Genomic DNA, 13138 nt, shown 5'->3' with positions numbered 1-13138 from the left:
CCAAAAACGCTAATGGGCTGGTATATGGCATCATTATTTCATACTAACAATGATAATAATTTGTATGCAGAAAAATTGAGAGCATATTTACTTGAGATCGATCAATATAATGCGCTTTTAGGTTAGATCAAAGAGGAACACAAACATTGAGTGTTTACAGGAGTATTCCAGCTTCAAGAACAATCAATCTCTATAAGTGGTTAAACGGCTCTTTGAGGGGTTTGCCTAAAATATGGAATCTGGAATCCGGAATTCGGAATAATCGCACGGAATACTAAAACGCGGAATCACCAAAAAAACTTTGAATTTGATGATTGAATAAATATATTTTCTACTTTTATTGCCTTGAAAAAAAACTTTAATAGGGAATCATACCCGATTGCATCCTAGTGATGCCCAATTTTTCGCACTCGGTTAAAGTTCCCTTAATTGATAGGAATAGCCGATGAATAAATACTATACTCCGAATTCTTTCCGCCGAGGAATGCGTTGAGGTTCTCGTCGTATTACCGCTATACCATCAACTTCAAGGCATTATATCAAAAGTAGAAAATATTTATTTGTTCATCAAATTCAAAGTTTTTTTTGGTGATTCCGGGTTTTATCCCGTGCGGTTATTCCGGATTCCGGATTCCAGATTCCAAAATCCATGTTTTAGGCAAACCCCTCTTTGGGCAATGACCTGTACCCACGCAGCTTGGAATAACTAATGGTACTTGTGCGCTTATACCAGCCCTCCCTCACAAGGTTGTGTTCAGGAGTCATATTTCCCGCGATGCATTATTTTGATATCTAGATGGAAATGTATTACGTAAAGAAAACAGTCATAGCTTTTAAACCAGGCAATAATTGAAATTTAAGCGGAAAAACGTGGCATAAACGTGCAATACACGGGTGATGAGGAGTGACAGGTGACAGCATGGACGCGCACGTGTGCTGTATGGTGTTTAGGTTAAAGTACCAGCTTTTCGCTACTGTATAATAACTGATGCTTTTTATGTTATTTTTGATTGCAGTTTTTGGAAGTTCAGTTAGGCCAAAATGTTCGTTTAAAAAATATGTATGTTGCAAGCTGCGTTAAAACTGGCTAAGTCCAAAACCAAAATAGACCATAGTTAATGGACCATAGTTAATGGACCATAGTTAATGGACCATAGTTAATGGACCATAGTTAATGGACCATAGTTAATGGAGCGGAATGGTTGGGAAACCTATTGTTATAGGGAATATAGTAGTTTCTTTTCTAAAAAAAACTCTAAAGATAGTTATTATTTGTTAATTAATCATATGTGATTAAGATTGATTGTTGATTGAAAATGAAATCGCCTTTTTTCATGCTTTGTTATTTATCATCTAGTAACTCAACTTTATCTGAGCGGAAATATTAATCCGCATAGTTTGTGGTCATCGAATAAAAGTTTTCACTTTCAAAATGTTCATACATGAAAATAATAAGGAAATGAGTATTTTTAGCCATACTTAGTGGTACATGTGCACGGTCAGTATCACTTATACGCAAAACAATAGTTCCATTAAGTATGAGTAGACAGGGCGAAAGAGTAATTATTTTCAAATTTCAGCTAAGATTTCTTTACTTCATTTCACATTTTGACGATTTTATTGAGGCTCTTAAGGATCGCCAAACATTTTCTTATTCAAAAACATGACACTACAAAAACCTAGCTTGGGCTACCTGTGCAATATTGCTTTGGGCTTCCTGTGTCACAGGGAAGACTCAGTGATTCAAGATGGCGGAACACGTGCACCAGAACCTAGAAGGCATGTTGCCTGAATTAGAAGAAATGGAAAGACTAGGGATATTTAACAGACATGAAATAAGGTACTTTATTATTGTTTATAAGAGAAATAGTAGAAAAAAGTTATGATATTCGAAAGGTTGATTCTAAATTTCCTAGATATTCATAGAAAGTTGATTCTCAAATTTCTTCTTATTTGAAGGGTAATTCTTCTTGGAAACTAAAAATGCGAGTTTATTGGGATTAAAACTTTAATTAACAACCGATACTCCGTAATATGATGCTGGATGCCAAGATAGTTAGATAATCTATAGTTAAATGCTTTATACATGTATTTAATTCATATTTTTCTTCAACCCAGAACAATAATAAAGAAAAGGACAGAGTTTGAATACTGTTTGCAAAAGAGAGCACCTCAAAAACAAGATTTTCTTCGATATATTCAGGTAGGGATATAATGGTGGTGGTGATGGTAAAAGTCGTGTTGGTGTGGTTTGTGGGAGGGGAGGGGGGGGGGAGGGTAAAGCTGCATTGTATTGGCTCTGATAAGTAGCTAGATTTCTTTCTCTATTGTAAAATATCTAGCAATTCCTCTCAGTTTGTATGGCTTGCTCTAACATTGACAAGTTTGGTAAACTCTCCTAAAACACATTCAAAACTTGCCACCCCACCATTATAATGATTACATAATAAGACAAATAAGACGTAATACTCCCTTGAGCTTGACAATCTGATTAGTGAAGTGTTTTTTTTAGTATGAAATTAACCTGGATGTTGTTAGGAAGAAAAGAAAAATGGTAAGTGTCTCTCGTATATGGCTGACAGCCTTGTAGGTTTTCCTGCAATAACTGAATTCGATTTTTGCATGATATCGTAAATTATCAAGACCTCAACCTACAGCTTCTGCAGATAACACGGCCTTGGTCTTGACAATTTATGATATCATGCTCAACCTCATCCAATAATCATCCACCATATTGAAACACCAAGATGGCTGTTGTATGCATTTCTACTATTATTATGCTATACAGCCTTGAAATGTAACCAACATGTTGTTTGAACCGCTTTACAAGATTATGAATCTCTCATCTTATCATAATACGAAATTATGCTTTTGAAATTCATGATGACGTCGTAGGTGAAAACCAAGAATTTTTATTTATTTATATTTATTGTTATTTCATTCTTTATTTTTTATTTAGAAAACCAAGAATTGACATGTATAATTTTTTAATTTTTCAGTCACAAGGCTTCAAGAGAACTTTGAAAGGAGAATATGAAATGAGTAAACGCATGCATTTACTTTTTAAGGTACATGGAATCTTACTTTTCTTTAGAATGATGAAAAATGCTGTTTTTAGACTATTTAAAAAGTATGAATGATGCTTCTTTGACTGAATATTTTACAATATTCTTTCGTTTTCAGAATGCGCTTCAAAAATTTAAGGTAACTATCTGATATTAATGGTTGTTGATGATTATCACTCTACTTTTCTTTTAATTAGTTATCTGCTGAATAAATCTTATGAATCTCATTACCTGAGTCTATAGTGAAGAGTATACAAACACTGCCTCCTACATGGTCGTTACTTTATGTTCATTTCTATTGAAAACTTATCTGACATTCAACTGGTAGACTGACATCTATTGATACATGTAGCTAGCAATTTAGCTATCAATCCACTTACTTGTCCATCCATCCATCCTTCCCTTCCTCTTATCCATCCATTCATCCATTTCCTCCCTCTTATCCATAAATCCATGATCATTATTCATTATTTCTTTCATTTACCTTCTGACAGCAAGATACAAAGTTATGGCTCCAATACATCCAATACTGTAAAAAAACTGTAAGTACACGTCACTATGATATGTTCAAAGTGGTCATTGACATTGATTAAAGTACTTGGGTTATCTTCTACTGTCACCAATGAAATAAGACATTTTAAATATACGGGCGGAATAGTGGTTAGAGAGCTTGCCTCTCATCAATATGACACAGGTGTAAGTCCTGCCATGCCCAGTGTTGTATGTGAGTAGAGTCGTTTGTTGGTTCTCCAGTGCTTTGAGGGTTTTCTGGATTCTCTGGTTATCCTCCATCCATAAAAATTAACTTCTTAATTCCAATTGGAATCCAGTGGAAGAAGAGCCACTCGGTTAATCCACTGTTAATCCCATTATTATTTATTATTTATTTATTATTTATTTATAAAAAATACAGTACGTTTTTATCTGGACATGTCTCGGCATTGTCAAATACTATTCTCAATGTTTCATAATGAGGTGTTGTATACTTGTGTCAATAGGGTAGTGTTAAACTCCTTGGTAAAGTGTTTGGTCGGCTTCTTCAGTACCATCCACACATTCCTAGTAAGTATTGAGGTAAAGATGCATGGTAAGGTTTTCTTGATAGCCATGTGCAGAGAAGCCACAATAGGAATTCTCACCTTTGGAAATGAAAACTCTAACCTTCTGGAGTATTCTTGTTCCAGAACATGGTAGCATAGTGTGAATCTTGTTAAACCACACTTGAATAAAGATAACCAAAGTATGTGTGTCTTGCATTCAGTTATTTGCTTCAGCCTTCGGCATTTGCAAAAAACTGGTTTTTTTGGGGGGGGGGGGGGGGGGGAGGGGGTCATGTATCCTAAAAGTTGTGTGTTCCAATTGGATGTGTGAGCTGGTAATATTTTCTATCTGTGCCTGTAGTCGGGTAATAATCCTTACATAGTGCTTACATTATCCATGCGCAATGTATGAGATTATGGATTGCTAAACAGCAGTTTGGATAGAGAAAAAATTAACTTAACCCTAACCCTAACCCTAAGCTTAACAGCCTTGGTCCATATATTTAAGACCTCGGGCACAGGATTTCCCTATCAGGACTCCCTGTTCAATAAATAACCACTATGTTATTACCATGATTGTGGTTACTAACCAATAATGATAAATCCTCATATTTTGCTTAGCCTTGTTACCTTTTCATTTTCAATTTCAGATTTTTGGGTTATGGCTGCCAAATGGGAATTTGAAGAAAACAAGGACATCCCAGCTGCCAGGTGGGTACTGAACATTTTAACATAACCGCCTGTTTCATGCTTCTATGACCTACTGTAACCTACTCCAGATGTCTCGGGTTTTGGCTTCTGTCAAATTTTGACAGGCAAGCTCATTCCTAGTCATTACAATCACAAGCGATAAATATTCCTATGACACGATTCCCATTTTCCCATGCTGTCATGTTGTGGGAATATTTAATTGCTAGTGATCTGAATGAGCTTGGACCATCGTAAATTCAATTGACGGAAAGCAAACGTCAGACATTGAAAGTCAGTTAGGTTGCATAAGCATGGTATGGGCTATCAAAGGTTGACACCTGGTCAGAAGCTAAAAAGGCTTATACTTGAAATGATAAATTTCCTTTTTGTTATGTGTAGGAGTAAAAGGTTTATTGATACATGTTGTTTTTGTTTTGTTTTGTAACAGGACATTATTACAAAGAGGATTGAGGATGAATTCATCGTCCCAGCTTCTATGGCTTGAAGTATGGTTTAAAGGTTGTTTATATATTTCTAGATCAAGTTTAGCATTTTAAAATTATTTTCGCTTTCAATTTGTTTCAGTATTTCAGAATGGAACTTCTTCATGTCGAAAAGGTATACAAATATCGAAAGATCATAATCAAATGTCTTGTTGAAATTTTTGTTTGCTTTTTCTTTAAAATTTTTAAACTTAACTTGTTTTTTTCCTTATTAGGTAGCAAAAAGAAGAAGTGTTCTGGGACTTGCTCAGCTAAAAGAGGTAATGAAAATGATACTAATTTATTAATATTAGCAAAAAAGTTAATAAAAAATATTAATTGTTACCTGAGAAGTACTGATAACTGAAAATATGAATTTAAGTTTGGGTTTTGGTTTCTACCCACCAAATTTCCAATGGTCTCTGAGTTAATATTTTTGAACGATTGTTTGCTGAAAAAATCCAGTTGCTTTTGAGTTGTCTGGCTCATTGGTATAGTAGCTCAGTTTGTAAGAATGTCGGTCTGTTGTGCGGGAGGTCATGGTTCAAGCCTTGGCCAGACAAACACTCTGGGTCTTAAAATAACTGAGGAGAAGGTGCTGCCTTTGTAATTACATCAGCAAATCATTAGACCTTCAAGACTTCTCGGACAAGGACTTGAATCTGTAGGCCACATCTGTCTTCACTTTTAACCCTGTATAAGGTGGACGTAAAAGACCTACTGAATACGCTGGTGACAACCATCTTCAGTGCCAATTGTTTACACTACAGAACCCACAGTAATTAGCGAAAAATTGACCTTGTGGTGTATCACAGGACAAGTTTATTTAATAAAAACTCATCAAACGTATGAAGAACAAAGAAATATAATTTAGTTTTTAAAAAAATATTCAATTTTCAGGTTGAGGAAAATCAAGTAACCAATGCTTTTCTTGCTGGCAAAGCTGCAGAAATTGTATATAAAAAAGCAATAGAAGAAATACCAGGTAAATGTAGTATTAGTATTACAAAAGAGTAGCTAGCATATGTGTTTGTTGTACTTGTTTTTTATTCTTTTTTCATTTTTTTCTACGATTTCTTTCTTACCAGATGACATAGAGTTCAGATTATCCTTTCTTAATATTTATCATCTGTTTGAAAACACCAAACAAAGCCAGGACCAAGTGTTTGAAAGGTATACATTAAACAAAGGATCATTGAAGATAATCATCTTTATACTGTAACTACATTGTAGTGCTTCCCTTGAGCTTTAATGTCTATTCTTTCTTCCTGCTCAACCAGAATGTGTAGTTCAAGAAAATATCCATTCCCCACCCCCACCCACAGAGGAAATTGGAAATTCTGGAGGGGAGGGGGGTAAGAGAATGAACAAAATTATAGAGTTTGTATGAAAGAAAATTGGAAGTTCCTGGGGGTAGTGGGGGTCCTTTTACAAATTCCCTCCATGGTTGGGGTATGGATATTTTCTGGAACAACACAATATCATGCACAATATGGGCTATTATGATTCAAGTTAGTTTCATTGTTTTAATTAATAATTATGTCATTATATGGTTAATTTATTCAGCCTTGAGAAAGACTTTGGCGACAGTGAAGAATACTGGAATGCTCTTGCATGCAGGGCTGTGGATGACTTAAAAGCAAGTTCTGAGAGTAAATCACTGAAAGGTAAAACAGTCTTTAAACATTTGAATAAAGGTCTCCTGGCAGGGATGGTACCAGAGGCAGGGATGGTACCAGAGGCAGGGCTGGTGAAGAGAAGTTTTGATTAGGGGCCAAATATTTCAGAAATCCCTTCTAAATATAAACTGAACTGTAACCATCCTCTGCAAAAAAAACATGCAATAAAATAAAAAATATAATAAAAAACCAAAAATAGCAGCAAAATTACTGGAGATTTTGTAAAGGTTTTAGCCACCTCTACACTCTGTGTGAAACCCTCTGTGTTTCTCTCAATTTTTACCAGGGAATATGTTATCATGCATAGTCGTTTCTCTCCTGTGCTTCAAGGGTTTTTCTTCGGTTTTCCTCCCTCCACAAAAATCAATGCTTAAGTTACACTTGGATTAACTTAATAAAGAACTAATCCAAGACAATGTTTTTTGTTTTCAAATGCTTATTTTGTTTTTACTTTTCTTCAACCAGAGTCTCTAATGCATGAAGCAGAAGAAGAAAGAAACAGAATATTTGAAAAAGCAGTTCAACTATTACCTACAGGTGAATAAATCTTACGCCAATGTTTAACGAATAAAACAACTCTATATAGTCACTAATTTTATTTCAAATTTGAATATATTTGCGCAAATAAGAAAAACAGGTTGCAGGATCTTCAGGTGTGCAGATGGCATCAGCACTGTGCTCCATTCACTAATAAAGCATAGTTTTTGACCAATCAGCACGCATGTACTATCCTAACTATATAATAATTTCGTTTACATATTAACATACATTGTATCCATTGTTTTCCTATTTCTTTATGGATCATTCCCTTGGGTATTATAGTTGTTTCTAATATTAATGTTTGAAGGTATAGAACATTTAATATAGAAAGTATGACTTGTTTCCTGTAGAAAAAATGTGGGATTATTACATTGATGCTTGTGAAACGAACCTCAAAGATGATTCACATTCTGATCAAGACAGGGTAAATATTTTATTGGGCTACCTGTGGTAGACTCTTTGAAACTTTCCTTCTCATGGTCAACCATTGCATTAAATTTTTGCCTGACCCCCCTCACCTCCACACACACTATGTTCACTTCTCCTACCCAGTTAGATTGCATCATTTTTCTTTTCATCCCCACCCCTCACCCTCTCGTTAGTTTACATTTGTCTCTTTTTGTTTCAAGATGGCTATTGAGAATTGCCTGCGCATTTGTGCAGAGGCCAACAGCAAGGATCTTTTATCAAAATCAAAACTAAAATTATGGGTAAGTTTCCATTCATCTATTCATCCATCCATCCCTCCCTCCATCTACACATCCATCCATCCCTCCATCCCTCCCTCCCTCCCTCCATCTACACATCCATCCATCCGTCCATCCCTCCCTCCCTCCCTCCCTCCATCTACACATCCATTCATCCATCCATCTCTCCCTCCATCTACACATTCATCCATCCATCCATCCCTCCCTCCATCTACACATCCATCCATCCATCTATTGATTGCTAGATTGATTGTATCACTTCTTTAGGTACGTCTGTTAGTATTGACTGGAGACACTCGCACTGCTGTTGATGTGCTAGAGAAGAAGCTCTCTTATAAAACAACAGACTGTCATGCAGAATATTTGAGACTGCTTATCGCACTGGGAGGTAAGAAGGACAGTCTGTCCAAGTAGAAATGTTCTCTTCGATTGATGTAAATCAGCAGAAAATGAAAAGGAAGGAAGGAAGGAAAGGAAGAAAGAAAAAAAGAGAGGGAGGGAGGGTCATTTAAAATAGACAACAACAAAAGAAAAAAAAAAAAAGAATAGGAAAAAAAGTATAAAAGAAATTAATAATCAATGTCATTTCAGAATCAGAAGATGTTCTCAGTGAAAAGTTCTGGGATGCCTTGAAATCCACGGAAGGATCTGTAAGTGTTCCCTGTAAGCATAACGCACTATTACTGGCTTTCTACTCATCACCTACTTTCTATCAGGGGTCATTGCCGCTGTGGGAGTTATTCTTAGACTGGAGTATGACAGTAGGCAGAAATAATATCGCTCGGATATTTGAGGTACAGTTGTAGAGCCCTTTATATTATTTTATTTTATTTTTATTCTTGTCGATGATGATGATGTGATTATGATGTTAATGATGATGAGGATTATGATGGTGGTAATGATGGTCAATTCAATTCAATTCAATTTCAGTTTATTTACACTGTTTTTTTCAATTTTATATAATAGAATTACAAGAATATATATAGTTGAATAATATTTAGAATTTTTAATATAATTAACAATATAATAGGTGTAAGTGTACGACAGCCAAAGGAGCTAAAGCTTTCTAGTTGGCTGTCTTAAATTTCATTTAGGGTCAAAAAAAAAAAACAAACAAAAAAAAAACTACAAGGTGATGATGATGGTAATGATGATGGTGATGATGGTGATGATGGTGATGATGGTGATGATGGTGATGATGGTGATGATGGTGATGATGGTGATGATGGTGATGATGGTGATGATGGTGATGATGGTAATGATGATGGTGATGATGATGGTAATGATGATGGTAATGATGATGGTAATGATGATGGTAATGATGATGGTGATAATGGTGATGATGATGGTAATGATAATGGTGATGATGGTGGTGATAATGGTGATGATGACGACGACGACGATGATGATGAAGATGATAATGAAGATAATGACGTTCATTATTCTATTCTATTTTATATTCACTATTTTTGTAATTGTTGCAGAACTCTCTCAAGGCACCGAAACATGTTAGTCGAGTTATGCAAGAGCGTTACATCGATTGGGTGCTTACTTCATCTGGTATAAAACAAGCAAGACACGTTTATACGAGGTACGATTCAAAAACCAAGGAGTAGTGAAAACTTACAAATTTATTCTATCATTCTATCTCACTGCCATGAATAATCATTGCATTGAATTGGAATTTATCGAGTTGGGTTTTGCGGAGGAAGGAAAAAACAGAGAACCTGAAGGAAAACCTTCGATTGAGAAATCCGTTCATCGGTTGCAAAGGTTTTTTATTTCCGTTTCTATCATTCTCTTTGTATTACGGAAGGCACTTAAGGTTTGTGGGATGGTTTACTGAATAAAGTCACCCGACACGACTGAATTGTTTTTCCATTGGCTATCCATCTGATCGTGATGATTAACTTGTCCAGTTCATTTTGATTACTTCAAGTGTTTCCTTATTATAACGTCTATCGTCTCAAGCACATCCTTGTTAGCCCGACTATTGAGTATTCAGTAAAGAACGTTTGAAGTTGGCAAACAGTCTCAGTTTACTTTGATTCGATTAGTCAAGGGTCGCGCTAATGCCAAGAGGCATATCAGGCTCAGGTCTGTGTAAAGTTTATTCCTTACCCTCCCATCCCCTCTCCTCCATAAGTTTCCCCAGGGGAAAGGGGACAGAACAACGAAGGCTATTCAAGGTTCTTTGATTCGGTTGGCAAACTTCTAACATTTAGAGTTAACCTCACGAGCGAAGCTACATTACTTTGTTTGAAATAATATGTAAAGAGAATATTAGATGGACGTGCAGAAATACGAATTATATCTAAATAAATTCTCCTCAATAATGAGTTTGGTCAGTTTTGGAAGAAAGTTCATATCTTAGCAGTGTAAGCAGTGTGGATGTTACTTATAATACCAGTGCGCACGATAAATGTTAAGGACAAAGTTGTGTAATGCGTAAGAAATGATTGACGTGGTATTCCTGTGTTTTTTTGATAGATGGTTCAGTGATCAGTCCCTACCCTTATCGTTAATAAAGAAATGTGTTGATCTGGAGAAAGCACAGGTATGGATAGCTTATTATTGCAAGTGGTAATAAATAAGAAAGGCACGCGAGAGGAGAGAGGTGAGAAAAGGGACTGTGCCTCATTGATTACCGCAGTTAAGTGCTGGAGCTTTAGACACCCTACAAAAACCTTGAATCTGGGTGACAATTAAAACCTCCCTCCTCCCCCCCTTATTCTCAAAATTGAATGAAAAAAAAGAAGAAAAGCAATCTGAATGCTCTCTATTGTAACCAAGATTGAAGAATGACATTTTGAACATGGCTGTTCCGGATACTCTTGAGTTATTCTTACACGTCTGAGTCTAGTACTGATGTTATTAACCTAGGCTACGCTCGACCTACACATTCAAATATGCGAGAGAATCTGCCTTTTGAAAAAAATATTCGCGCTCAAAACTTTAAAAGGCTGAAATTTATCTAATGAGTTTTTGTGAGATGGATCATGAGAAAGAAAGAAAAGAAAGGAAGAAAGAAAGAAAGGAAAACTGGGATCTTCATAGGCTCGTAAATCGTAAAGTTTCACACATTTGGGTTCAAGTGTTTGCTGTTATATTTCAAGTGGTTACTTCAGCTACCAATAAATCTGTACTTGAACCATGACACTCTCCTCTCCTTTATCCCTTGGATTTAATTCTTTATCTTAATCTTAGTTAAAGCCGAGCATACAGCACCTCAGGACACTGTATGACGTGATGATCGATCACTACGGAGACGCCTATTCAGGTATGTCCTATCCATGGTCAAAACATAGGGCTACTTACTGATGCTTGCGGGACTAGTTGTTAAGTAATAGAGGTTAAAGCGTACGTGCAAAACCAGCCAAGTGGATGTATAACTCAATAAATGCGGTGACCTTTTCTCTTATAACATGTCTAGAACAGAAAGGGTCCTGATAGGTTAGCAAATATAATAAGTACGTAACCTCGACGATGCGCGCGCACTTCGTAATCAAGTCAGCGTGCAGTCCGGTATCGAGTTGGAGCAGACATCGTACGAGTGTTAAAAAATCCCATGACTGTGACGGTGCCGTGAACAAGCATTTCGATTGGCTGAGCGGTATTCCCGCGCGCTGTGATTGGTTCAAAGTATACATTACTACTCCTTAGAGCGGTATTCTTCTTATGAGTGGGAAACGGGACGTCAAATTCTCCCATTTCGAGTTCGCCTTTGCTCAGTCTTTAATAGCCTCGCGGATCGTGTACAAATATGTTCTTTTATTAAGGTCTATTGTATAGTAAGGAATGTATGTTTTACGATACCATACGCGTTTATTAAAATGCTACGGGTATTGGTTGAATATTTTAACGTGCAACTGAGACTAGGGCTGGGCGAAAGAGAACTCGAACCTGGAGTAAGCCGTAACTACGCGTTGTGATTGGAAGAATTACTGCAAGACAATGGAAAGCTATCTCAATGTTACGGCATGTCTTAACGTGTACCTACTGTAAGTCAGTACCGTATGTTTTCCATTCGTACGATAACCATTCTTATGGGAAGTCATTTCACTGTTACGGCATGTCTTAACGTGTACCTACTGTAAGCCAGTACCGTATGTTTTCCATTCATACGATAACCATTCTTATGGGAAGTCATTTCAATGTTACGGCATGTCTTAACGTGTACCTACTGTGAGTCAGTACCGTATGTTTCCCACTCATACGATAACCATTCTTATGGAAAGTCATTTCAATGTTACGGCATGTCGTACCGTGTACGTGCTGTAAGTCAGTACCGTATGTTTCCCACTCATACGATAACCATTTATATGGAAAGTCATTTCAATGTTACGCCATGCCGTACCGTGTACGACAATACCGTGTAATTCTATTCTCTCTCATGTTTCTAGACTGTTGGATTGATTACATTCACCTTGAGCTGACTCATCCGGAAGGAAAGCTGGACAAAGCAGGTCGCCTTCACTGGAGTGCACTCAAACGACTCTCAGGGGTAGAGACGGAGGTTTTTGTCACCAAGTATTCCTTGATACAGGCAGGCAGACTTTAGACTTATCATTTGGTTCAGGGATTTCAATATTTTAAAATTGAATGATTGGATATTTTTTTACGAATGAATTACTTATCAATGCAACACGATGCCTTCCTTATACATACCTTCTCTGGGAAAATGACACGCAATATCTATCTGAGTACTGTATACCCGGGTTGCATAGCGCTAGCTAAATCAAAGTAAAAACGTCTGTAGGTCTACTAAAATGTGTGGTAATAATATCATGGTGGATATGATGGAAGATTAAAAGTGTTTTACGTTGTGTAATGGCACGAAATAGTGCGCGAAGATTAGTCGCATGGCCCACCATAACGTTTGCATGTGAGGTAAAGTAAATCTGTTTCATCTCGGTGCGTTTTCACGGCATGACG

General features: G+C 36.6%; 1 protein-coding gene across 2 annotated transcripts; it reads left to right on the top strand.

Moving 5' to 3' along the window:
• The first annotated feature begins 1727 nt into the window (after positions 1 to 1727).
• Positions 1728 to 13029, top strand: LOC116304082 (U3 small nucleolar RNA-associated protein 6 homolog). 2 transcript variants are annotated; one of them, XM_031713738.2, is made up of 24 exons: positions 1728 to 1840; positions 2119 to 2203; positions 2513 to 2554; positions 3000 to 3068; positions 3184 to 3204; positions 3560 to 3607; positions 4064 to 4127; positions 4756 to 4816; positions 5244 to 5301; positions 5381 to 5413; positions 5514 to 5558; positions 6178 to 6262; positions 6366 to 6450; positions 6844 to 6944; positions 7422 to 7493; positions 7847 to 7920; positions 8126 to 8206; positions 8471 to 8591; positions 8795 to 8853; positions 8920 to 8997; positions 9688 to 9794; positions 10694 to 10760; positions 11417 to 11483; positions 12607 to 13029. In XM_031713738.2, the coding sequence occupies exons 1-24, from the start codon at positions 1749 to 1751 to the stop codon at positions 12762 to 12764; spliced, it is 1773 nt and encodes a 590-aa protein (XP_031569598.2). In that variant the 5' UTR covers positions 1728 to 1748; the 3' UTR covers positions 12765 to 13029. The 2 variants fall into 2 exon arrangements, with proteins under 2 accessions (XP_031569598.2, XP_031569597.2); XM_031713737.2 differs by having other exon boundaries at positions 11411 to 11483.
• The last annotated feature ends 109 nt before the right edge of the window (positions 13030 to 13138 follow it).

Source organism: Actinia tenebrosa, unplaced genomic scaffold (genome assembly GCF_029948245.1).
Source record: "Actinia tenebrosa isolate PJP-AT-01 unplaced genomic scaffold, QUT_ActTen_1.0 PGA_scaffold1__47_contigs__length_23844297, whole genome shotgun sequence".
In the NCBI taxonomy this organism is placed as follows: domain Eukaryota; kingdom Metazoa; phylum Cnidaria; class Anthozoa; order Actiniaria; family Actiniidae; genus Actinia; species Actinia tenebrosa.
The sequence above is the reverse complement of the archived record's forward strand: the minus strand, read 5'-3'. Positions and strand labels throughout refer to the sequence as shown.